The sequence below is a fragment of the Camelus ferus genome, chromosome 6 (assembly GCF_009834535.1).
Source record: "Camelus ferus isolate YT-003-E chromosome 6, BCGSAC_Cfer_1.0, whole genome shotgun sequence".
Taxonomy (NCBI): Eukaryota; Metazoa; Chordata; class Mammalia; order Artiodactyla; family Camelidae; genus Camelus; species Camelus ferus.
In genome coordinates this window covers 1,644,581-1,668,781 of record NC_045701.1, presented here as the reverse complement: position 1 = coordinate 1,668,781, position 24,201 = coordinate 1,644,581, and the positions used below count along the sequence as shown (strand labels likewise).

Genomic DNA, 24,201 nt, shown 5'->3' with positions numbered 1-24,201 from the left:
AACCGGCTTCGTTAAAGGTAGTCATTTTAAGTAAGTTCCAGAGAGTGAACTGTTGTTCAAATATATGTAGTGTTCACTTGTCTAAAAGCCATTCTAAATAACACTTTAATCAAAGAAGTACTTATGCCAATATATTTAGTCCAGAAGAATATACTTGACACTGGTTAAACGAATGGCTTGCACAAAGGAGATAGTGTGACATTAAGCTTCATTAATAATAAAACCGACTATTTGCATTTTGCAAGGAAGGCTAGAACTGATTCCTCTGTAATGGGCAAAGTTAAATAACTCTAGCTCATAAGTTTTAAGTCAAATACTGCTCATTCATTGCCGCTGGTCTTGTCAATACTGGCTGTAAAGGTTTGGTCCCAACACAGGCTGATAAAATGGTTTTTAATTACCAGACTATAAATACAGCTTTTCGGTAGAGTTGCACTTCTTTTCACACTGGCCTGTTTGATTTCTGATAATTCGTACTGCTGACTCTGCTTACCTGTTTTTCAATAGCTACAGCCAGAGTGACTTCTTGTCCATATAGTGATAGGTAGGTCTCCTTGGAGAACATCTTTGACAAACTACCCTATTGATCTCCGTAATTCTCTGCTGCTTGCAGCATTAAATAGAGCCTTGATTTCTTGTCTGATGTGCTCACTGTGTAACAATTAAGCAAATGTAATATTTTCTTGTATTACATGAAAATCAATAGACCTCTTGCTCTCATGGAGTTGATCATAGTGAAGGATGAACTCAACGATGGCCAAGGGCATGGCTCAAATATTTTAAATTTCATTCCTTGGATTTATGAAGTCTTGTAGTGAACCGTTTCGTCTGAAAAATGCTCCTCATTGAACAGTAATGGTTTAAGTGTTTTCTTTAAAGTTAGATATTGCGTCAGAGTATTATGGCCTAAAACGGACAAAATACAAATGCGGGAAGTCAGGAGACTGATTCTATTTTCAGTAAGAGTGCTGTCTTACTTCTTGACCTCAGGCTAATAACTACTCCTTTGTGTCTTAGTTTTTTCCACCAGTAATCTGAGGAGGACAAAACAAGAAGCCTTCACCTTAAAATGTCTCATGAATCTGCTTGTAAGCAAATGTCAGTTTTCTATTTCAGAAAAGCTGGTTTTGTAATCCTCGTTCTTGTGTTCCATATATATTTATGTTTAAGAGACTTCATTAGTAAAAGATTTTTAAAATAAGGTGGGAGGAAGAGAGGAGGAGACACTATGATAGCAGTTCGTGGAAGTGTGTCTGGGCACATGCTGGTTATGCCACAGGGTTGCAGGTGGGTCCTGCTTTTTTGGATATCAGGAGTTTCCTAAATTGGTGAAACAAAGATAGCTTTTCTGCCTATATTTCTTGAGTGGGATTTTTTTTTTCTTTAAAATAATCCAGGCAAAACTATTTTCTAATGAAGATGTCTTTTTAATATAAAATCTTGCATCTCTTCTGTTGTAATTTCTATACAAGTCAATTACCAAGTGTTGGAAGAAATTTCTAGTCAGAATTCTTAGTTAATGTGTAAGTTGTGAACCACTATAAAAAGGTAGTAACAGAACTGGGAGCATGAACTAGGTTGCCCTAGTTTCTCAGTGCTGATGCCTTAACGTACCAAATTGTACAAAGAGTTTTAATACATTTCATCACACGTATCTGGTCACTAGTATTTTGCAAATTGTTGACTTCAGTAAAAATGGAAACATTTTTAATCATTAAAAGCCATATGTATTTCTTTTAAAATGTACATTTTATTTTGTGTCATTTATATTCACTCAAAACTATAATCACAGAACATCTGTAATTCTTCATGAATTATCTCTTAACTCTATTAAAGAATGAATGATGTTTGAATGAGTGGAGTTTCATTTCATTTAAAAGCTAGTGCAGATAACAGAAACCTTATCCTAAAGCTGGTGGATCAGATATCTGCTTTTTTTTCAGCACTTACCATTCAGACAGTAATGACGTTTGGGGGCATCTTAATCTAAACAGGTACTTAGCATTACATCTCACCTGGGTCAACAGTCTAGGGTATCAGAGTTAAACTGTGTTACTGTAAATTAATGGAAAATGTAACTGCACTTTGCTGAAAGATCAATGTCCAATAAAGGCTGCACAATCAAATCTTGTTGCAATGATTGAGGTCTTTAATTGCCTTTCAAAGATAAGGTGGTAATCAACACAGCTGTAACTGATCTTTTTTACTAGTTCAATTACATGCTAATGACTAGTGCCAAGTCAGAATCTTTAACTACTTATACTTATTAAATCTTATGTTGGTAATGAAAAATTACTTGAGCTACACAATCAATTGGACACAAATCCTAATTACTGTATTTCACTTTTATACCATTTTATGTGCTTGACAAATGTTTCACACGAGCTTTCCTAACAATAAGAAGTGTTGTTAGTAGTGACCACAGTCCACAGAGTATTTTTCTAATATAAATTGGGGATCAGATGCTGAGGAAAAAATGTTTTTCTTTAAATGAATATGTGGATAAAATAGTTTCCACTGACACAAAGCTTGGCCATCCAGCAACTTCTCAGAACTCTGTTCTGCTAATTGAGAGTATGTTTAATACAACTGGAATGAAATAAATCTAGATTGTCTTTAGTAAGTATATTTCTGAAAGTTCAGTTAGCTTTCTAGCAAAGAAGCTGCTTTTATATACAGCCTACTATAAAAATCTCTTATTTGGGGAAAGGATAAAAGTTAGAAAAGGCAAATGACCCCCGCAAAAAGAAATCATTTAAATTATCATCATTAAAATTAAAAATTTTTGTGTTTCAAAGGACACTGTCAAGAAAATGAAAAGATAACTGACAGAATAAGAGAAAATATTTGCAAATCATATATCTGAAAAGGAACATGTAGCCAGACTATATAAAGAACTCTTATAACTCAACAATCCAATTGAAAAACAGATTTGGACAGACATTTCTCCAAAGAACTTACACAAACAGCCACTGAGAACATGAAAGATGTGTAACACTGTCACGGAAGTGCAAATCAAAACCACAGTGAGATAATACTTCATACCCACTAGGATGGCAATCATCAAAAAGACAGATAATAACAAGTGTTGACAAGAAATACGGAGAAATTGGAACCCTCAGACATTGCTAGTGGGGGAATGTTAAATAGTGCCACCACTTGGGAAAGTTTGGTGGTTCCTCAAAATATTAAGTAAGGAATTACCACATGACCCAGCAATTCTATTCCTAGGTATATACCCTAGAGAACTGAAAATATGTTCACACAAAAACCTGTATACAAATATCCATAATATTACTTGTTCTAGCCAAAAATTGGAAATAACTTAAAGATCAACTGATAATAAAAATAAAACGGGCATATTCACACGAGAATATTATTCAGCCAAAAAAGGACAGAAGTACTGGTCCATGCTACAGCATTGGTGAAGCTTGAAAACATTATGCCAAGTGAAAGAATCCCATCATAAAATACCACATATTGTATGATTCCATTTATATGAAATGTCCGGAATAGGCAAATCTATAGAGATAGAAAGTGGATTAGTGATTGCCTAGGGCTAGGGAGGTTGGGAGGAAACCAGAAATGACTGTTACTGGGCATGGGGTTTCTTTTTGGGGTGATGAAATGGTTCTAAAATCGATTGCAGTGATGGTTACACAACTCTGACTATACTCAAAACATCAAACTGTACACTTTAAACAGAAGAACTGTATGGCATGTGAATTATCTTTCAACAAAGCTGTTAAAAAATTCGTAAAGGGGGAGGGGAAATGGGCAGCTAGTATCTAATAGGTATAGAGTTTCAATTTTGCAAGATAAAAAGAATTCTGGAGGTGGATGGTATTGATAGTTACACAGGAATGTGAATTACTTAATAACATGAACTGTACACTTAAAAATGGTTAACATGGTAAATTGTATGTGATGTGTATTTTACCGTATATAAAAATAATTTATAAAAATTAGTGAAGGATTCAATATTACTATGATAAAACACAACTGATTGCATGGTTTCTATAGAAAATAACTGAGTTTAGAAAAAAGCTAGAAATTAAAAAGAGGTGAAATGTGAATTTAACACTTTATATGTTGTATTCTTGGAATTTTAAACATTTTAATATGAATCCTGATTTTAATCAAGGAGATGAAATCTCATTTGGGATCATTTTTGGTAGAATTAAGTAAAGGATATACTTGGTTTAAGATTATTTAAGATAAGACCAAAGGAAAGTACATAAAATGTTAGGAAATGAAAATATCCTTTTTTAGATCCTAGTTGCTGGATACAGAGTATCAGCTACTACTAGAATGAGATTTTATATAGTATTGCTTATAGCTATTTTCTTTGCACTTATATCATTTTAAATACAGTTTATGAACATTGTACCACTCCATTATATTATTAATTTATCTTCAGTGATATTTATAGTATCAATTTAAAAGCTGTAAAACTTCATGAAAAGTAGCTTAAACAAGGATTTTGATAAACAAAAGCTTTCAGTTTTTAAAAGCAAATCATGTACTTCTTAAAGACAACCTGAAGTTTTTTACATTGTTGCTGCTGATGATAGAATTATGAACCTTATAAACGCAGTATTTTTTAGTTAACCTAAATACATAAATCTATTTGAGTTCATCTTATGAAAAGAGATATGTCATTAGATATATGATCATTATATGCTTTAGTGATTCATGGACCTTGTTACATACATGCTTTGTAATGTATGAATTATTTAGTAAGAAAAATCACAATAATTTTGTTGTTACTCAAAAATTTATGGGTTGGCAGAAACAATTATGCAGCCCCTGAAGCTGGTATGTTAAGGTAACATCATTAACACTATGTAGTATGATTTTTTTTTTTTTAGTAGTTATTTGACATAACCTTTACTGCTTCTGCTAGAATGTATCAGTGATTTTATAACAATCTTTTCTAACAAACAGAACATTGAATTTATTAACCACAAGTGATTCATTTTACTCTATTTTCATATAAGTGCATAATTTAAAATCAGATCTAAAAAGTTGTCTACCTAAACTCTAAAGGAAGAATTAAAATATACAAAGTAAAAATCAATACTCTAATAAATAGATACAAATTTAAAATTCCATTTAACAAAATGGATATTTTTATTTCAAAAAATGTATACGTTTATGAATTGGATGAAAAGAATTCAAAAAGGTAGGAGATTATCTTGCAATATTTCTTAACACATGGTGTTAAGGCTCTGACTATGAGATAAAGCCAAAATTTTAGTTTCTTATGTTTTCAAACCTCCAAATTTTATAAAATGAAGGAACCACAAATTTCCAAGTGTGAATAAAAATCTAAAGAGTATGACTTACTTTTAATTTAAAAATCAACATTCATTCATCCTACAAATCTTTTTGCATTGACCATGCTGAAGACAAATTTTAGTAATTTTACCTGTCAACAAAATCTAGTAATTCTGAACCTACATACAGGGTCCCTTCAAGCCATACTGAAAAATACCACTTCTGCACACAGCAGAATGAGAACCGTGTGTTACTAATTTTTGTGTTTCTGGTATTTGTCATATAATGAAGGCTCTATGTCAAATGAACATGTAATAATTCAAAATTAAAAAGGAAACTTGCCTTCATCTTTAAGAGCTTTAAGAAAAGGATACTTTAATTGGAAATCATATGGATTCCTTATAAAACAGCAACAAGTTTGGAAATATTATCTCAGATGTAATAAACTCATTTACACTGTTCTATGCATTCTGAAAAATAAAAGATTAGAATTTTGTCACATTAGCATTTTGAGGCATTTCAAAAGGTGCCAACTCTTTTCTCACGCAGGAATTTGCTATTTTAAAGTCAAATAGAATGATGTGTAGAAGTACCTGAAGTGAAATATTAAACACAAAATACTAGGATCAATTGGGCATACTCTCTTTAAACAGAACTAGAAATAGTACATTAGTAACAAGGAGACAAGAAAAATGTTTTAATTGAATTGGCAAAGAATGGGATGGCTTATCTCTTGAGGCAGTGAGTCCTGTTACCGGAGATGTCCAGAGAGGATGAATGACAATTCCTCAGGTAAATGGGGAGAGAATTCTTGAATTGGGCAGAGGATTAGGTTGGTGATTTTGTAAGTTTCCTTTAACTCTGAAATTTTATTATCATTCTTGCATGCCTATGTGTGATTTAGTTCGGTGTTTACTGCTGTTCCATTATGTATGTGATACAAAGAACCTTGTTTTGAAGATGAAAAATATGGTTTAAGTTCTTGCTGTACCAATACTGATTGAATGAGAAAAATTAGAGCTTTCTTAGTGTCTCATATACAATAAGGAGTTTATCTAACACTTGCAAAGTGTACCTTGTGCCAGGTCCTAGACTAAACACTTCACACATTCTAACTTACTTAATCCTCTCATAACAACTCTGTGAGTTAGGCACTGTTTTTGTTCCCATTTTTTGGCTATGGAAACCAAGAAGTCTTGCCCAGGGTCACGCATGGTGAGTGTTATTCCAGTCCCTGCAGTCTGTCTCCAGAGTCCACGTTCTGAATCATTACTCTGTCCTTTGCTATGATGATGCACAGGATAATGTAGGGAGAAGTGTTTTGCAAGCTGTAAAGTGCCACAAAAACGTGGGATATGTATTTTGTTAGTTATTATAAAGAAAATAATATAGATATGTTTGCACAATGAAAAGAGGGAAATAAGCTTAAGTAATCTATAGGAACACTAACCTACTCTGCCTAAAGGAAAATGTGTTAGGTAGAAATCAAACCTAGTGCCCTTAGAAATTAATGCATTAATTCATTTCAGAGCATCTAAAGTCCATAGTACCTGGTACACAGTACGTGCTCCATGAGGAACTGTTGTTTCTGCTGCTGCCTGGGTGCTGGACTTGCTCCCACTGTCCTTTTCCATTCCCACCACAACAGAAAAGAGCAGACTTCCCTGTCACACTTTCAAGGGTTTGTCCCTGATCACTTCTGTCCATGCCTCTTCACCGTCTCCTTTTTTAAACTAATGGATATTAAGCAACATGAGGAAAATGCTGATGTTTATTGTTTAGTCATTATTGCTACTGGAAATTATATCTTTTTAGAATTCCTGGTCCCCGTTCCTAGCTTACTTTTCTCCTGGCACTCATCACCATACACTGTGCCACACGTCTCACTCATGTGTTTATCTCCCCACTAAACTATAACTTCATGACGGGAGGGAACTGTATGTGTTTTATTCATCGCCACATCCCTCATACCTAAAATAGTACCTGGCACACAGTAGGCACTTTAGTAATGTTGATTGAATGAGTGGATTCTGAAGGCAAAGTGCATTGAGTAATGGGAATGCAATTACCATGAGCATTTCCTGTCCTGAGTCTCAATTGCACCTTTGCCTTTCCTCCACCACCACCACCACCACCACCACCATCACCACCGTCCAGACTGAGACAACAACCATCATAGACTTCCACTGAACCGCAGACATTATTGTAAACGTGTCAAAATGCAAGGCAGTTTAAAAAAGGTTTTAATTTTGCAATAATTTTAGTTTTACAGAAAAGTTGCAATACAGTACAGAGAGTTCCCAAGTACCCTCACCCAGATTCCCCTAACATTAGCATCTTACATAATCAGTGTACACATATCGAAACTAGGAAGTCAACACTGGTACCTTATTACTAACAAAACTCCAGACTTTATTTGGATTTCACCAGTTTTTCATCACTGTCCTTTTTCTGTTTCAGGATTTCATTGGCGATCCATTACATTTAATCATCATGTCTCTTGTGTCTTTTGTAGTCTCCTCAGGTCTGTGACAGTTTCTTTTTTTTTAATGATCTTGACAGTTTTGAAGAGTACTTGTGAGGTATCTTGGAGAATATCCCTCAATTTGGGTTTGTCTGAGATTTTCTCCTAATTAGTTTGGGGTTATGAGTTTTGGGAAGAAGACCACAGAGGTTAAATGTCCATTCCTACTGCATCATATCAGAGAGTATGCAACATCAAATTGACTTATCACTGGTGATGTTAACCTTCATCACTTGGTTAGGATGGTAAAACAAGATGAATTCTCTGAAGGTGTAACACTAAAATGTTAGTTTTTCTCATTAAAAAATCACTTTGCAACAAAAAAGATATATCACCCAACTAAAAATGGGCAAAGGACTTGAATAGACAATTCTCCAAAGAAAATAAACAAATGGCCAACAAACATAGGAAAAGATAGTGAACATCACTGATCACTAGGGAAATGCAAATCAAAACCACAATCAGGTATCACCTCACACCCACTAGGATGGCTTCTAGCAAAAATACAGAGAATAACAATTGTTGGTGAAGATGTGGAGAAACTGGAACCCTTGGGCTATTGGTGGGAATGCAAAATAGTGTGGCCATTGTGGAAAAAGGCAGCTCCTCAAACAGGTGAAAAACGGAATTATTATATGATTCAGCAATTCTACTTGTGGGTATATGTCCAAAAGAATTGAAAGTACAAATTGAGTTGATTTTCCCCATAGTACTATGAATAAAAAAGCCATTTTAACAAATCAGGCTTCATGGAAAATCTCTAGTTTTGTGGTCTATTTTCTCAAATAATAGGAAAAGAACTTGCAATAAAAAGTGCACGGGGACCTTGAGCAGATGGCTTATTTTTCACAGGACTGAAGTGCAGGTGGAAAGGGGCAATTCCTACACTATATGGAGGATCTGACTAAATGAATTCCTACCTAAGCCATTAATTTACAATAACTGAAAAGATAATTTGTCTTCTACAATGGACTTCCAAATTAAATATAAAACGAAAGCAGGCAGAAAAAATATGCAGAAAAAATTGGTATTATACCCAAACTGACCAATATTTAAATTATTTTTTCTCATATTTATCAACTATTTGACTATTAGAGAGAAAAATGACACTCATCCCGCAGCGAATTTATGCAAAATTCAGTCCCTCAAAGTAAAGCGGTATGTGCAATTTTCTTAGAGATAAAGGACGAACCCACGCGTTGCAATTTGTAAACAAACTTCTACATCATAGATCAACAAAATTATACATTTAAAAATCTGAGGTTAACAAGTCACTTAAAAATAACCAAGGGTTATTGCTACTGCCTGTGACATCACTGATTAGGTAAACATGGCTATCTAGTTGACAATTTATGGACTAGACCGGATATTTTTTGCAACGGTTTAATAAGAAAAGACGATGCCACTACTGCAGCTGTCCCCAGGCAGTTAAACTCCACTGGACTTATTTACTGTTGATTTTAAATAGGGGGCTGTTTACTATTTTAGGGCAACGGTGGGATGAAGGACCTTACTGAAAAAATCCATACTCGCTTTGCTCGTGTGGGAGAAAGATGATGACCTCTGGATCTGTGACTTGGAAGAAGGAAAAGAAAAAGGCACCCGTGCTCTTGATGATTTGATGCACAAACCCCCACGAACATTTAGGTGCAGGACCTGACAAGCAGGGATAAAGGAGAGCTGACGTTCCATCCTCTCAGCCTTCTGTAAAGGCAAACCGTACGCATCTGAAGCCACCAATCGGCTTTTGGAGGATCCCTGCCCTCGTTCCGTTTCCTCCTTCGTTTGTCAGATGTTTTCACCTCGCTGACTTTAATGAGGGTCGGGAAAGGAAAGGGTCGTCACTCGGTGGCCGCGGGCGGTCACTCGGCGGCGGCGGTCTCGGGAACTAGCAGCCCGGCCGGGCCCCGCCCTCCCAGGGGCGGGGCGGGGCGGGGGCGGGCATGGCCAGGCGCTGCCCTCTTCCAACATGGCGCCGCGGGAGGCGGGTCCCCTCGCTGGCTCCCGGGGTTCCGGCGCTGCGCGTTTTGGTTCCGGAGTAACAGTGTCCGCACCGTCGCCTTCCCCCTCCTGCCGCCGCCGCCGCTGCCGCCGCCGCCGCCGCTGCCGCCGCCGCCGCCGCCGCCGGGACGCACGGCCTCGGGTGCCCACGGCTGAACCGCGCGCGCCGCGCACTCTGGCTCAGGGTTGGGGCCGAGGACCCTCTCCCGACCCTCCTGCTGAGGGCGCCCCTCGGCTTTCCCGCGGCCCCAGGGCTCCTGCCGAACAGCCCCAGACTGAGTCCCCTCAAGTCGGGGACCCCCCCGCTCCTTCTAAGGAGGAGTGGACACCTGCCGCTGTCTCCCCCAAACGGGGAGTCTTCTCTGTGCAGTCTCCTCACGCCCACACAGACGGCGGATTGCTGCACGATCCGGTTTGCCCTCTTCCTAACTCCAGAACCTTCTGATCTCCGCTAGTTCTTACTGGCTCCTGCCCCTCGCCCCGTCCACGCTCCCGGGGAGACATCCCTCCGCCCCACACAGCCAGGGCCTGGCTGGGGGCCTGCGGGCCGCTTCCGGACCACCTCCTCTCTTCGCTGCCCCTCCCTCTCTGTCTTCGGACCCTCGGTCCCCTTGTCACCTCTTGGAGCCCCCGCCTAACCAGGGGCCAGTGGGTACCCCCTACCAGGATGTGAGCCCTTTTAACCTGTAATGCTGTGGCTGGTCCTTGGTCCCTTCCATGCCATGGAGAACCAGGTGCTGGTGATTCGCATCAAGATTCCAAATAGTGGAGCGGTGGACTGGACAGTGCACTCCGGGCCGCAGCTACTCTTCAGGGATGTGCTGGTGAGTGCTAATCTCAGTGTGCCAGTCGCAGCGAGGGGCGCGCAGGGATTTGTGGGGTAGTCAGCACCTTGATCATTGAATCTTACCTTGGTGGCCTGAGCTAGTGGACATGCTGGCCTCATGTTGGGGCAGTTTTATTGCTTCAGCCACAAACATCGATTATTTGCATGGACAGAAGTCTGATAAATGTGCAGGTCCCTGGGGGAGTAGAGGTGAATCGGGCTGAACCCCTGCCCTCAAAGAGCTCACAGACTGGACTGGGACATGACACATAGAAGCAACTAATTGGGATACAAAATGCTGAATCTAGAAGAGAGTTTTTCTCAAGTGTTTTGTGGAATGCCCCTGGCCAGAATCCAGCCATGTTTCTACTGAGTTCCCTGAAGTTGGTGACTAGTGGGAAAGGGAAACAGGGCAGCTCTAATCAATCATATTTCAGCAAACCTAAGATGTCATAGGTTTTAAGATATTTTATATACCACTAAGAAAGATTATCTGTGACATGCCACACATTGTACAAAACCCAGTTTCAGGGATGTTAAAATAGAAGGGGAAATGTGCATCTTAAGAGTCAAAAATATCGTCTGACTTTCATAATAAATATTCAGAATGTATTTCAGAGAAAATCATGGTGTGTTACAGTTGAGTATAACCTTGGAGGTGGCCTTTTGAGCCCTCTGATCTTTTTTTGTTTGCAGATGGTTACAGAGAAGCAGTGAGGTGAAATGGCTTTTCCAAAGCCATGTTGCTTTTGAGTGGGAGAGTCAGTACCAGAGCTCAGATTTCCTTACTTTACTTCGTGTTTATTCCCACACGCTGCCGCGCCACGTCATATCTTTTAGCGTTTACTTGAGACAGAGTGCATTGTGCCCATTTTTTGTACTGAATCACTGAGCTATCAAAGGCAGAGCTGATGTACCAAGGATCGCGTTGCAAGTACCAGATCTAGAGCGGTGCTTCCCTGCAGGATAAGGTGGACATTTTGGGGAAGAGGAGGATCTGTGATGTGGTTGTTGATTGTGATAGGTTACTCAATCAAAATTTGATCCTTGTACCCTCAATTTGAGTTCTGGATGTTACTGAGCACCCAGACCACACACATTTTTGGGTGTCTGGGCCAGGAGTGCAGAGGCTGGAGTAAACCAGCAGCCTCCAATCTTGTACACATATGCCATCCTTCTCTCTGTATCCGGAGCTCTCCACACACTCACACGCACGTGGATCTCGCTTCATGGTAAGGCCCGAATTCCTTGGCATGGTCCTCTGGGCACATCTGGATTGGCTGGTGCCTGTCTGGCACCAGCTTCATCTCTCACTACACTCCCTTGAGCATCCTGTGCTCCAGGTACGTAGAATTAACCTTGAGTTCTCTCAGGCGCCCAGGCCATCTCTAGTGGGCCTCTTTCTTCAGTTGGACAACTCCTATCTGTCCTTCAAAGCCCAGCTTCACTTTTCCTCTCAGTTGGCCTTGGTTACACGCCCCTCTTCTCTGTTCCTGCAGCCAAGTACATGGGTTTTGTGCTAATTTTGTCTGTCTCCTCCACTAGATTGTAAACTTCTGGAGGAGGTGCACACCTCTGTTTCCTCTCTGTTTCTGATGCTTCATGGGACCCTAAAATATTTGTGTAAGGGGAGCTTTAAAGAGGTTATATGCCGTTACGGTTTTGTGGACAGCATGACAGGTTTTGAATCAAGAAAGTTGAGTTTTAATTGCAAGCCATCCCACTAAATAGGCAAATCATTCTACCTCTCTGAGTCTCAGTTTCCTTACTTGTAAATTAGGGATAATGAGACCTGCCTCAAAGACTTGTAAGGAGTAAGTGAGATTGTGTCCCTGATGAGAAGAGACATGAGCTTTCTTGCACTTTACTCGTTTGAGGCAACAAAAGGCATTATTTTAAGTGGAATGGTACAGTGATGAAAAACACAAACTCTGGAGCCAGGCGGACTGGGTTTAGATTGCAAGCCTTACCAGGCTCATCTGGGCAAGTGTCTTCTGTATTTCAGTTTCTTCATCTGTTAGAAGGGAAAAAAAGGTTTAGGGAATAAAAATAGTGCCTATCTCATTGAGTTCTGGGAACTCCTGGAGTTGATACGCATAAAGCACTCGCAGCGACCTTGCGTGGTAAGTGCTCTGCTGTTACGCAGCAGAAGGGCCACGGCCTGGCCTTCTGCTTCTCGTGCAGCTCTCTTGTACCTTGGCTCACGGATGACTGGCCTAAAAGTAAACTTTGCACGAGTGGTCGCACCGTCTAGAGCATTCACACGTGCTTGGTCAGGTAAACCCAGGTGGGACTTGTTATGTCGGGCAGACCTGATGAAGGGCTCATGACAGCAGGTGCCATGCTGTCTGTCAAGTTCTTTGAACCATGAGCTCAAATCCTGGAAGACTCCTGCCGTCTCTTCTCCAGGTTTACCTGATCTCGTCATCAGGAAATTGGCAAAAGACCAACAGGTGCATCTCAGCATCTTTGGCTTGGAACCTTAAAATTTAAAGCCAGGTGAAACCCGGAATGTTCCCCTGCATCTGAGATCACTCTCCTCACTCCAGTTTTCAAGTGAGGAATCTTGAACCCCGGACGGGGAAAATGCCGAAGCCACACAGCTGGTTTGTGGTGGAACCAGACGCAGAAGCCAGAAGCAGTCTGTAGTCCCCGAGTTAGCTGTAGCTGAGGTGTTGTGGACTTGGAGTCAGCAGCTGAGGGCTCAGATCACAGCTCCACCCAGTGGCTCGGACGCCCTGGGGCAGGGCCCTGGGTTTCTCCAGCCCTGTGTCCTTCATCTGAATGATGAGGGACTGGCTGTGGTGTGAAGGAGGCCTCGCTGGTCTTCGTGGGCAGAGGCATTTGGGCTTTGCGTTTTTGAGCTTTCTGTGGTTCTCTTCTTCCTTGATGACACAGCTTCCAGTCTGGGGAAGACTGTGCAGGAGATCTTGCTGCTTGAATCCTCTCTCCCAGCTCCCAGCCCAGATTTCCCCTCATCTGTGAAGTTTCTGTCTAAACCGGGACTGTGCTTTTGCTGCCTCCTGAGTTACAAACTACTGTTTGCTCATTTATGTCTTTTGTCTGGCCCTTTTCTTGTACTGTAAGTGCTCTGAATAGTTAGTCTTTTAGGTTTGTCTTTACCCTTGTTACAGATTACAATCTTCCTAAAGTCAAGAATTTATGATCTTTATTCTCCTGGCACGTTGTAGCTGCTCATTTATGTTTTTGGTTTGCCATTTCTTTGACTGATTTACTGTAAGGAAGGAGAAGAAAAGGATCAAGAAAAGATCATCATCAAGAGACATAAACTCCCGTTTTCTTTTGAAACCTTCTTTAGGGTAACGTAAAATGTTGAGAATAAGACAGGGTCGTTTTGAAATAAATCATCACTTAAAATACAGCTAGCAAATACACGTAAAATTAAATGTGCCTGCTTAGAAAAGACCAGTAGAGAGTGGCTTTCAAACTTTTTAGCCCTTTGTCGTTATGATAGCCCCACTTTATTTGCTTTGACGGAACAAGATGGTTGGTAGTGTTCATGTGATTCTCATGATTCTCTCAATCAGATTTGCTTTTTCTTTCTCTTTCCCCCAACACTAGCTGTAAAGTAGGTGTGGCTCCTTGTTTATGTTGATGGGCAAAGGATGCCCTTGCAGCCTGGCAGGGTTTTCAGGCTAGTTACTAGACATTTGCTGTTCCATGGGGTCTGCTATTCACAAGTAGGAAGGATCCTAAGTTAGTTGGCTAATGCTGTAGGGTTCACATCTCAAGATTGGTTGTCTGGAGCAGGGCGGGTCCAGCTCAGTGGTAGAGTGTGTGCTTAGCATGCATGTGGTCCTGATTCAATTCCCAGTACCCCCTTCAAAAAAAATAAATAAATAAAAGATTGGTTGTTGGAAAATAAGCAGTGATAACTTAGACTTGGAGGATTGGGGAAGTGGAGGGTGCTCCCCCCCCTTTTTTAAAAAAAAATGGAACACTTCCATGAATTTGCATGTCATCCTTGTGCAGGGGCCATGCTAATCTCTGTATCATTCCAATTTTAGTATATGTGCTGCTGAAGTGAGCACACCCCACCTTTTTTTTAAACCAATACTGGCTAGTCCTCAGTACATGCTTTGGAATGATGAAGTAACTGAACCAGAGACCATCCTTTACTCATTGTCAGGTGCTGAAACATGTGAGTTTCATTGTGCAGTAAGATTTGTAATGTTCCAGTCATCAGTGACTAGTTTTATTTATTTAATAGACGTTAATACTTACCATGCGTTAGACAGTCTTGTAAACACTTTGCAAATATTAACTCCTTAGTCCTACAAGGTAGGAACAGTTATGATCTCATTTTACACAGAAGGAAACTGAGGCACAGAGAGATTCAGCCATCCAGTGACTAAGTGGCAGAGCCACGGTCTAACCCCAGCATTCTGGCTCCTGTCCACACTCTTAGGCCTTACACTGGCTGCCTATGTTTTCCATGCTCGCTCTGCAGTTTTCATTTACCTGTCATTACACACTTTTTGCCTACAAGTAGGTAGAAAGAATTTTTTTCAGCACTAAAATCTTTTACAAACATTTCCTCAAAAGGTTGGTGTTTCATTTGCTAATCCTAGAGCCAGAAAGGAAAAAAAAAATCTCTTTTGGCTCTAATGAGTAAAGGTTGCCTAAGATAGTTCCCTTTGATCAATTCTATATACACAGATTTATGTAAAAAAATAAAAAAGCACTGTAGAGACAAGGCTATTATGCAAATTGCCACTGCAGCAAAAGCTTCTAAAAGGCCACCTTTAGAAGGAAGTTGCAGCCGCCACTCCTCTAAGTGCCCTGGTAAGGAGGGCTCTGGGCTCCCTGCTGAGAAATACTGCAGGCAGCTTTGTCCCCAGGCTGCCTGGCGACAGTTCTGGTGCAGCCCAGGAGGGACATACTGGCAGAGCTCCCCCAGAGCAGTGAGGCTTGCAGGCCACTTGGGTTGGACCGGACATGGGGGAGGGTCACTTTCTCCAGAACTATTTGTCAACAGTGCTCTGTGCCTCTTTAATTAAGCTGTCCCTGCAGACTGTTTTTCAAGTGTTTTCAACTTTATAGGTTCATTTAAACATTGATACCAGATTGTATATGCACGTAAACTCTTTTCTTGTAGGCTAGATTAACTTTATTTCGGTGTCAGTAAATATGTTTTTCAGTTGCTCAAAAGTAAAGGTTGATAAGAATTGTTTCTATTAAATGTAGTATTATCGATTTATATCCATGGAAACTTGTCTTTTTGAAGTCTTCCCACTGTGAGTGCAAGGCCAGGTGTTGGTAGTTACATATCAAGACATAAATTGGAAGTTTGAGATTTGCAGATACTTATTGGTAAGTATAAAATAGATAAACAAGATTATACTGTATAGCACAGGGAACTATATTGGATATCTTATAGTAGCTTATGGTGAAAAAGAATATGAAAATGAATATATGTGTATTCACATATGACTGAAGCAATGTGTTATACACTGGAAATTGACACATTGTAAACTAACTATTCTTCAATTAAAAAAAAGAAGCAAGTTTTTTGAATGTTGCCAGTGTAGCTCATGTTTATTACATTACTTAATACTTTTTACATTACCTCTGTAAGCATTACTAGACCTATATTGGAGGATAATCAAATTAAGGCTCAGAGAGGTTGAGTAATTTGTTTCCAGTCACACAGTGCAGAGCTGAGATTCAAACCCAGGCCAACTCCCCAGACCTCCTTTTCTACTAACAGTACCTTCTTCCTACAGCCTCCCATAGAAGAAACCTATTTTTTTTTTTTTGTAAATACACAACAGTATATTTGTCTTCACTGTTGAGAGTAAAACATTATGTTACTAATACAAAGTAGGAAGGATTTTTTAAAGACCCTCTTCCCCCCTCCCGCCCCAAATAGAGATTTAAACTCCAGAATAGAGATTTAAACTCTGGACTTAGATTGCTGGGCTAAGTGTGATTATGAGCTAATGTTTTTATAGTTTACACCAGCATTTCAGAAAATCTCTCCCAGGTTCTCATATTTCCTCTAGGATTTGCCACATGTTAGCAATAAAGAAGATGGCTAATTGTGTTTCTTTATTCTTTCTTTGTTTAGGATGTGATAGGCCAGGTTCTGCCTGAAGCAACAACCACAGCATTTGAATGTAAGTCTGGCTCGTACACTTTCTTGACTGTTTCTTTCTGCAGTAATTTTTCAAAGGGTTTATGGGTTGCATTACTTTAGAAACTGACAAAAACAGATTATTTATGATCATCATATGGTACATTTAAATATTTATAAATTAATGCAAGTTTAATGATGATACTGGACCGAGTAATATTTTCTTATTTAATCATATCTTGGGTGTGCGTATTTCTATAATATAGCTTTAATTACCAACATGACCTTTATCTGCTCTTGCTCTTCACTGTAATAATATTGTTGGACAAAATGAAGCGTGTAAACTACCTGTAGGCCAATGATTATTGATTAAAAGATTTTAATCCTTTGCTGCTTTAAAACAGCAACAGAGTAGAGCTTTTAAGTGAACGTTGCCTGGAATAATTCTGTTTTAGTGGGACTTGGCACGGCTTTTAAATGATGACGGAAACACTTCAGGTCTTGAGCCTTCCCCACGCCCCACCAGACCAACTGGCTTGGGGACTGGGGTAAGGGCAGGGTGTACTAGAAAACCAGTCCAGGTTGGTCAGGGGCTGAGTATTGTTAAGTTAGTCAGTAGCACAGGGGTCTGGTGTTAAGAAGGATAAAGTAAGTATTTGTAACTGTGGTCCCTATTTTTTTTTTTTTTTAATGTGGGCCACGTTTCTATGAAGCAAAATGTACCATTTCTCCACATGATTGTATATTTTTTGTTCTAGTTTTTTAAGCAAATGGTTAAAGACAGAGTACAGTATCCTCTCTTTTATTTATGTTCTCTTAGAGGGCAGTTTGGCGATCCTTAACAAAATATAAAATGTTCAAAACCTTTGAGCACATCCACTTTTAGGAAGCTGTCCAACAGAAATACTACTTACGCATGTGTTGAATGCCCCTCAGCCAAAGTTGTTCATTGGTAGAAGTATTTTTGATAGCAAAAAACAAGAGGTCAGCTAAATGCCTACAGTAGTGGGTTAATTATTTATCCATAGTCTGAAGCATTAAGCAGTGGCTAAAAAGAATGAGGATTTTAAACATTGACATGGAAATATATTCATGATATATTATTGAATTAAACAAACTATCTGTGGTATGATCCCATTTTGTAAAATATTTAATCCCTCCTCCTCCTTCCAACTTCATGTGTATACTGAGAGACAGGGATCTGAAAAGTGCCCCCAGCAGTGCTTTCTGGTGGTTTCCCCTGGAAAGTAGACTTGGGCTAGAATGGGGGAAAAGTTGGCTCAATGAGCACACTTGTTACTTTATGTATTTCTCTATTGCTGTTTCCTATTCGCTGTTGAATATTCTTCAACAATCATCTCCTGGTTTTAAAAGCTACTTGAGTAGAATTCTTAACATAATTAGTATTTTATTAGCCACACTGGACTCCATATACTATTGAAAAATAGGCTGTATATCTGGAATACATAGTAGTGTTGCAAGCTTCTCAGACCCCTTGCGGTAACTCCTTGGGGGTGCCAGGGATTTCATGGACAGTCTGAGAGTTAACATTTGGAGCGCTTCCTGTTGGCAGTTGCGGGGTAGAGAGAGTTCCATGGGTGATCTCATTTAATTTAAGCTTCACAAGGCCCCCAGGAAGTCCTTGGAAGGACGGTTACTAGCTCCGAGGAGAGGACATCTCCGCTAAGCCACTCGCTCGAGCCTCACGGCTAGTAAGTGGTAAAGAGGAAGTTCTCACGTGTAGGTTCTCAGACGCAGTTGAGACTTGGTCTGAGAGTTGTCATAATTCTTGAAATCGTGTATTCTGATTGTTTTTAAGCATGGCCAAAAAAAAAAAAGAAAAAGAAAACAACTTGTACTTTGTACTTCTTGCTTTCTGGGTCCCTCACAGTGGCTCGATATGCCTGTGCTGTACTGGCTTCCAGAGCTGGGGTTCATGGGAGTGATACCGATCATTTTAGCTATCATCTGTTGATGGCCAGGCGAGGTACTAGATGATTTAGTTGGACTGTTGCTAATCTTGGCAGCAACTCTGCGAGGTAGGGCAAGTGTACCTGTGAAGAAACCGAAGCTCAGAAGATTGCTGAAGGTGGTCAGGTAGGAAGCAGTGGAGCCCGTATCTAAACACAGCTCTGTCTGATGTCAGACTTGCACTCTCTAAAACCTAGCGTGTTGAAAGCCTGTGACATGTGTCAAGTGTGGTTTGCGGCTTACAGTTTATGGGTATGATGGAACAACTCTTGAATAAATAAAACTTTGTTTAAAGAAATATTTGTGGTAACTAACACTGAAAAGTATACTTGAACCTAACAGAAAAAATGTTTAAACTCCTAGGTTTAACTTCTTAGAAGATCGCTTTCCTTTTTTTCCCTCAGCAAGTGCTGTACCATCTGCATCCAGACCAGTTTTAGGTGGAAAGATTAAGATAAAAAATACAGAGAGACAAAATAATGATAGCTGTTTGTTTTTTGTGCTTACATTTTCATGTACTTTCTATTACAGACTTAAAATCTTAGACTGGCTTTTTTTCATGATTGTTCTAGGGTGGCCTTATTTTCTATACCAAAGATCCGCACTAATGAGATCTATGTATAAGAAATAATTGGACAGATGTAGTTTGTAAGCTAATTTACTGAACTTTCTGAGCTCTTTTGGTGGTTTATGATATTTTGAAACAACTCTTGAATAAATAAAAGTTTAACCAAAGATATTTATGGTAATAGATTTAATACTGCTAAGTGTACCTAACACTAATTGACTTCTTATACCAAAGAGGTGGTATTACATTTAGTAATTTGAATTAAGCAACAAGAGAAAGGACAGTGTCAAATTCACCTGTTTTACATAAACGTAGGGAAAACGAGGGAGTTGAGTAAGTGGAAAAGAGGGGAAAGATCAGGTAACCTTACTGATCATTCAGTTCTGAGAAATGCCATCTCTTCAGTGAAACCTCAGATCCCCCAGGTGTGGTTAATCTCCGGGCACTTTCCTAGAGGAGGTAGCCTGTTGGGCCTGCCATCTGGTTGGCTGTGTGGGAGTTCCCCTTCCTCACTAGGTGTTGAATGACTTCGTGACAGGGACCATCTTTTGTTTCACTCCTGCGCCCTTAGGACAGTTGGCCCTCTCATTTCCATAGGTTCTATATCCGCCTGATTTGTGGATGCAGAACCTGGAGATCCCAAGGACCAACATTGTATATAAGGGACTTGATCATCCACAGATTTTGGTGTCCTGTCCACAGGGGGGTCCTGGAGCCAATCCCTCGTGGATAACAAGGGTTGACTGTTCTTAACTTCGTGCCTTGTAGGAACACTCTTGTTGAATAGAATAAAATATTATATATATCGGTATTCAAAAGAGAATTATAAAATGCATGTAACCTAAAGCTAAGTAAGTAATTTGCTCTTTAAGAATTATTTGTGCAGTTGCCCGGGTGTGGGATATAATTGGTTGGTGGTGGACAATTCAGGCTTCAGCTTCAAATTTTCCCGCATTTGGCTGGGCCCCATGTCCCGAGGGGGCAGAGGGTCTGTGGTGGCTCTGTGCTTTCTTATTTCTGTCCCTGGGAGTGGTGTTTCCAAGGGGGGTTAGAGGTGAATGGGGGAGGGAGGCCCGTTTGTGCCAAAGTTACCTATTGGACTGATGGCCCTAAATTTCTTTTTACCACTTTTAAATCCTCTTCCTCTTACAACAAGAATACAAATGAAAGTACTACTTTTCAACATACAGTGTCTGATTTTTTTTTTTTAGTTGAGAAAGTATAGATATTTTTTAAAAATTCAAGCAGTATTGAAATAAAGCAAGAAGTAAAAGTCCTCATTTCCCCAATTCACTAGTTAACAGTTTCTTCTCTGTCCTTACAGAAAGCTTTTCATACATGATATACACTATATTGCAACCAGTTTCCTCTGCCCCCGCTCAATAGTATATGTTGGGAGTCTTTCCAGCATCAGTGTGCACAAATCAACTTCATTCTTTTGGATGATTACATTATACTTAATTCTGTGACTATAACTTTATTTAACCTATTGATGGACCAGTTTTAAGTTTAAGTTGTTACCAGTTTTTCAGTAGTATTAGAAAGAAAAAATGCTGCAGTCAACAGCATTGTCTTATGGTTTTCCACATTGTAGAAATGTGTTTGTAGGATAAAATTTCTAGGATTTAGAACTACTGAAATGAAGAGTATCCGTCTTTTACATCTTAATAGCTATTTCCATATTGCTCCTCGAAAGTTAGGACCGGTTTGCATTCCCACAAGCAGTGTTTGAGAATGCCCACTTCCCTCTACTGTCACCAGCTCTGGGTACCAGCAGACTTTAGTTGATGTCAGTTTGATATGTGGAAAAGGATTATTCTATTATTGTTTTATTTTGTGTTTCTTCAATTATAAATGAGCTTGAGCATGTTTTCATTTATATTTTGGTCATTTGTATTTAATTTCTGTGAACTATTTATCACCTTTGCTCATTTTTCTATTAGATTGTCTTTTTGTAGTTGATTTAAGAGCTTTCCAATATTAAGAAAATTGGCCCTTTGTCTTATGTATTATAAATCTTCTTGTTTAGTTTATTGCCTTTCCTTTCAGCTTGTTTTGGTCTTTTTTTCTCATTTTTTTTCCCCCATGGAGAAGTTTTAAGTTTTCACATGGTCAGATTTATCCTATTTTCCTTTGTGACTTCTCAATTTATGTCATGCTTAGAAAGGTCTTCCACATTCCAAGATGTTGAAAAAACATTCATTTATATTCTCTTTTCTTTCCACTTTAATAGGATTAAGTAAACATGCACTTTAAGTATGTTATAAATATGTATTTGTGTAGATTTTTTTATTTTGTAAAACAGCATGCATTTTTATTACACAGAAGATTTTTAAAAAAATTCTTGTGCCATCTTCATTTTATTTTGGTGAAAGGAGGAGTCAGAAGGGGAGCCAACTTTATTTTTCAAGCAGATAGACAGTTGACTCCACACTGGTTATTGACTAATTTGTCTTTTCCCAAATGTGAGAACACTTCCAAGATGCAGCTAAATTCCATAACCATAGAATATCTTGTATGTTTGCATGTGGTGGCCTTCCATATGCTGTGGGCCCAAAGGCCCCTGCTGATTTGCACAGTTTTATTAGCAGATTAATGAGTACACCAACACATGAGGTGACGGAAATCCACTGTGCCCATTAATGAGTTTCCTGTGCGTGTCTGTTACATGTGTTCCTTTCCCTGGACTTTCTCTAGACAAGACGCCACTGCTGTAAAATGACTGTTGGGCTCGTGTTGCTGGATAGTAAGATCTTACTGGTGACTTGAAAGATGGCGTTTTAAGCCTATGTAGACAAATGCTGACTTATATCTATAAATGCCATATGGCCCTGCTTTTCCATGATGCTCTGACTTCACATCTTTTGGTCTGTGGCCCTCTTAAATATCTTCACACTCATCAAATCATGTCTGAATTTTGGTTCAGAAAATATGACTATAGGATAAATCTTTACTTTATTTGTTTTTCTTCAATGGTGATTATTTTATTCTCATTTCTCATTGAATGGAATCTTTTTCAGTTGTTTTGTGAGTTTCTGGAAAAATTCTGGGAAAAATGAAGTTTTATCTGCTTAAGCTATAGCATATGTAAAAGATAACCGGTTGTCCTGTAAATAAAGCTGGGTAGGTTAATGAAAATTGTAATTAACAGTAGACATACACTGAGTCTACAAATTATATAACACCTAAGAATTGTGTACCTCGAATCTGAGATGATTTGAAGAGAGCTTTAATTTATTCAAATTTCATAGTGTCGATGTGAAAAGTACAAATCTTTTTTAGTCTTAGGAAAGTATTTATTAGTAGGAGTAGGTGTTAGTAGTCTGGCTATTTCACGTGAGCATTAAGAGGTTTAAGTCTTACCTAAGCACAAGGCCAGTTGTTCCTTAAGGGCAGAGACGGTGCTGCTCCTTTTTGAATCCCTAGAAACCCAGTGTAGTACCTGGTACATAGTATACTCTCAACATGTGTTTCTGGAATGCACGGCTGCTTAAAGGAATGAAGTAACGTGGACAAGCCGTCCAGAGCGCATCCATCAGTAAATCTGGTTAGCTCTGCCTTTAAAATACATCCAGCATGTGATGACTGCTCAAAACCTCAGCCCGTTTTAGGCCACCAGCCCCTCTCACCTAGGCTAGGACGGTGGTTGCCTAACTGGTCTCCCTGTTTCTGCTTTTGCCCCACATGGCCTCTTTTCCACACAGCAGCCAAAGTGATCCTTTTAGAAGTTAAGTGCGGTCACTACACTCCAAATCCTCTGGTGGTTTCCATCTCACTTGGGAGTGAATGCCAAGTCCTTAACGTGCCCTTCAAGGCCCTGCACTTCATCGTCTGCCCCCAACCCTGCCCTACCATTACTTCTCTGAACTTGCCTCTCTCCCCCACCTCATTCTCAGTTCTCTTCCAGCTACTCTGGCTTTCTGTCATTCTTTTGACCATGCCAGGCTAGTCTTCTGCCTCAGGGCCTTAGCATTAGCTGTTCCCTCTGCCTGAACCATTCTCTCCCCAGATACCTGTGGGGTTCACTTCCTCATCCCTTTTAAGTAGAGTGCAAACTCCATGAGGGCAGGACGTTTCCTTTTCCCGCTGTTAAACTGTACCAGTGCCCAGAACATTGCCTGCTGCGTGGTGGGCAGCGCTTACACATTTTTTGGAAAGAGAAAGGAAGCAAAGAAGTGAAGAAGAAGCAGCGGTGCGAGGCCTGGGGCGAAATTACACCTCACGGATGTGAAGATTCAGCCACGGACACTATGACCTCTAGTCCGCACCAGATCTCAGATTCCACACCTGAGAAGGGCTCTAAACTTGACGACTTTTCTGGTAATTTCCTGTTGATGTCTTTCTAACCTCTACAGTTGTGTTTTCATTTCTTTCCTCTTGCCTGAGAAAAATGCCTTTGCTGTAATTCTAATCGACTCTTCCCTGGCACTGAAGTGATATGACAAATGACATATAAAATACAGTATTGGCTTGACTTTCTGTTGCTCTTGGTAGATGCTAGGTTGTTTCTCTCAAAAGCCCACCTGAGCCCTGCCACAGTGGTGGGTGCCGGTGGGCCGGGCGCTCCCCGGAGTCTGCTCTCTGTCTGCTGCTGACTCGGTAGGCGCCCCGCTTGCCATCCTGACCGCCCCTTACCTGAGGCTGCCTCTCCTCTATTGGGCCTTTATGTTCCTCCTCTTGGTTTCTCTTTTGGATTGCATGTTGCTTCAAATAAAATCGCTAACAACATATGGCCCGTTATGATTCTCTTTTCCCAAACTCTGCCATTTTGTATATTTGTGACACACTGCAGATTTTGTGAAGATTGCTTCATAATATTTGTTTACCATCTGCTGCACTCTATTTGGTATCTTGCTAGGATTCTTTCCTCCATTTTAAGTGACATTAACAAAATCCAGCCAGTACATAGACTTTCTGGTTCTACTTTTGCTTCC

The 24,201-nt window shown here is 39.9% G+C and overlaps 1 protein-coding gene and 1 non-coding gene across 7 annotated transcripts in view; one reads left to right on the top strand and one right to left on the bottom strand.

Moving 5' to 3' along the window:
• The first annotated feature begins 9,934 nt into the window (after window positions 1-9,934).
• MAP2K5 (mitogen-activated protein kinase kinase 5) overlaps window positions 9,935-24,201 on the top strand; it is a 235,646-nt gene continuing 221,379 nt past the window's right edge. For 5 of the 6 annotated variants that reach the window (XM_032480890.1, XM_032480891.1, XM_032480888.1 and 2 more), the window contains exons 1-2: window positions 10,468-10,629; window positions 16,723-16,771. In XM_032480890.1, coding sequence (XP_032336781.1) covers window positions 10,495-10,629; window positions 16,723-16,771 — 184 coding nt within the window. In that variant the 5' untranslated portion in view covers window positions 10,468-10,494. Of the gene's footprint in view, window positions 10,630-16,722; window positions 16,772-24,201 lie in introns of all 6 variants that reach the window. The other variant, XM_006184035.3, reaches the window with a different exon arrangement.
• On the bottom strand, window positions 14,579-14,683 carry LOC116664626. Its single transcript, XR_004321144.1, has one exon. It is a non-coding gene; the product is annotated as a U6 spliceosomal RNA (small nuclear RNA).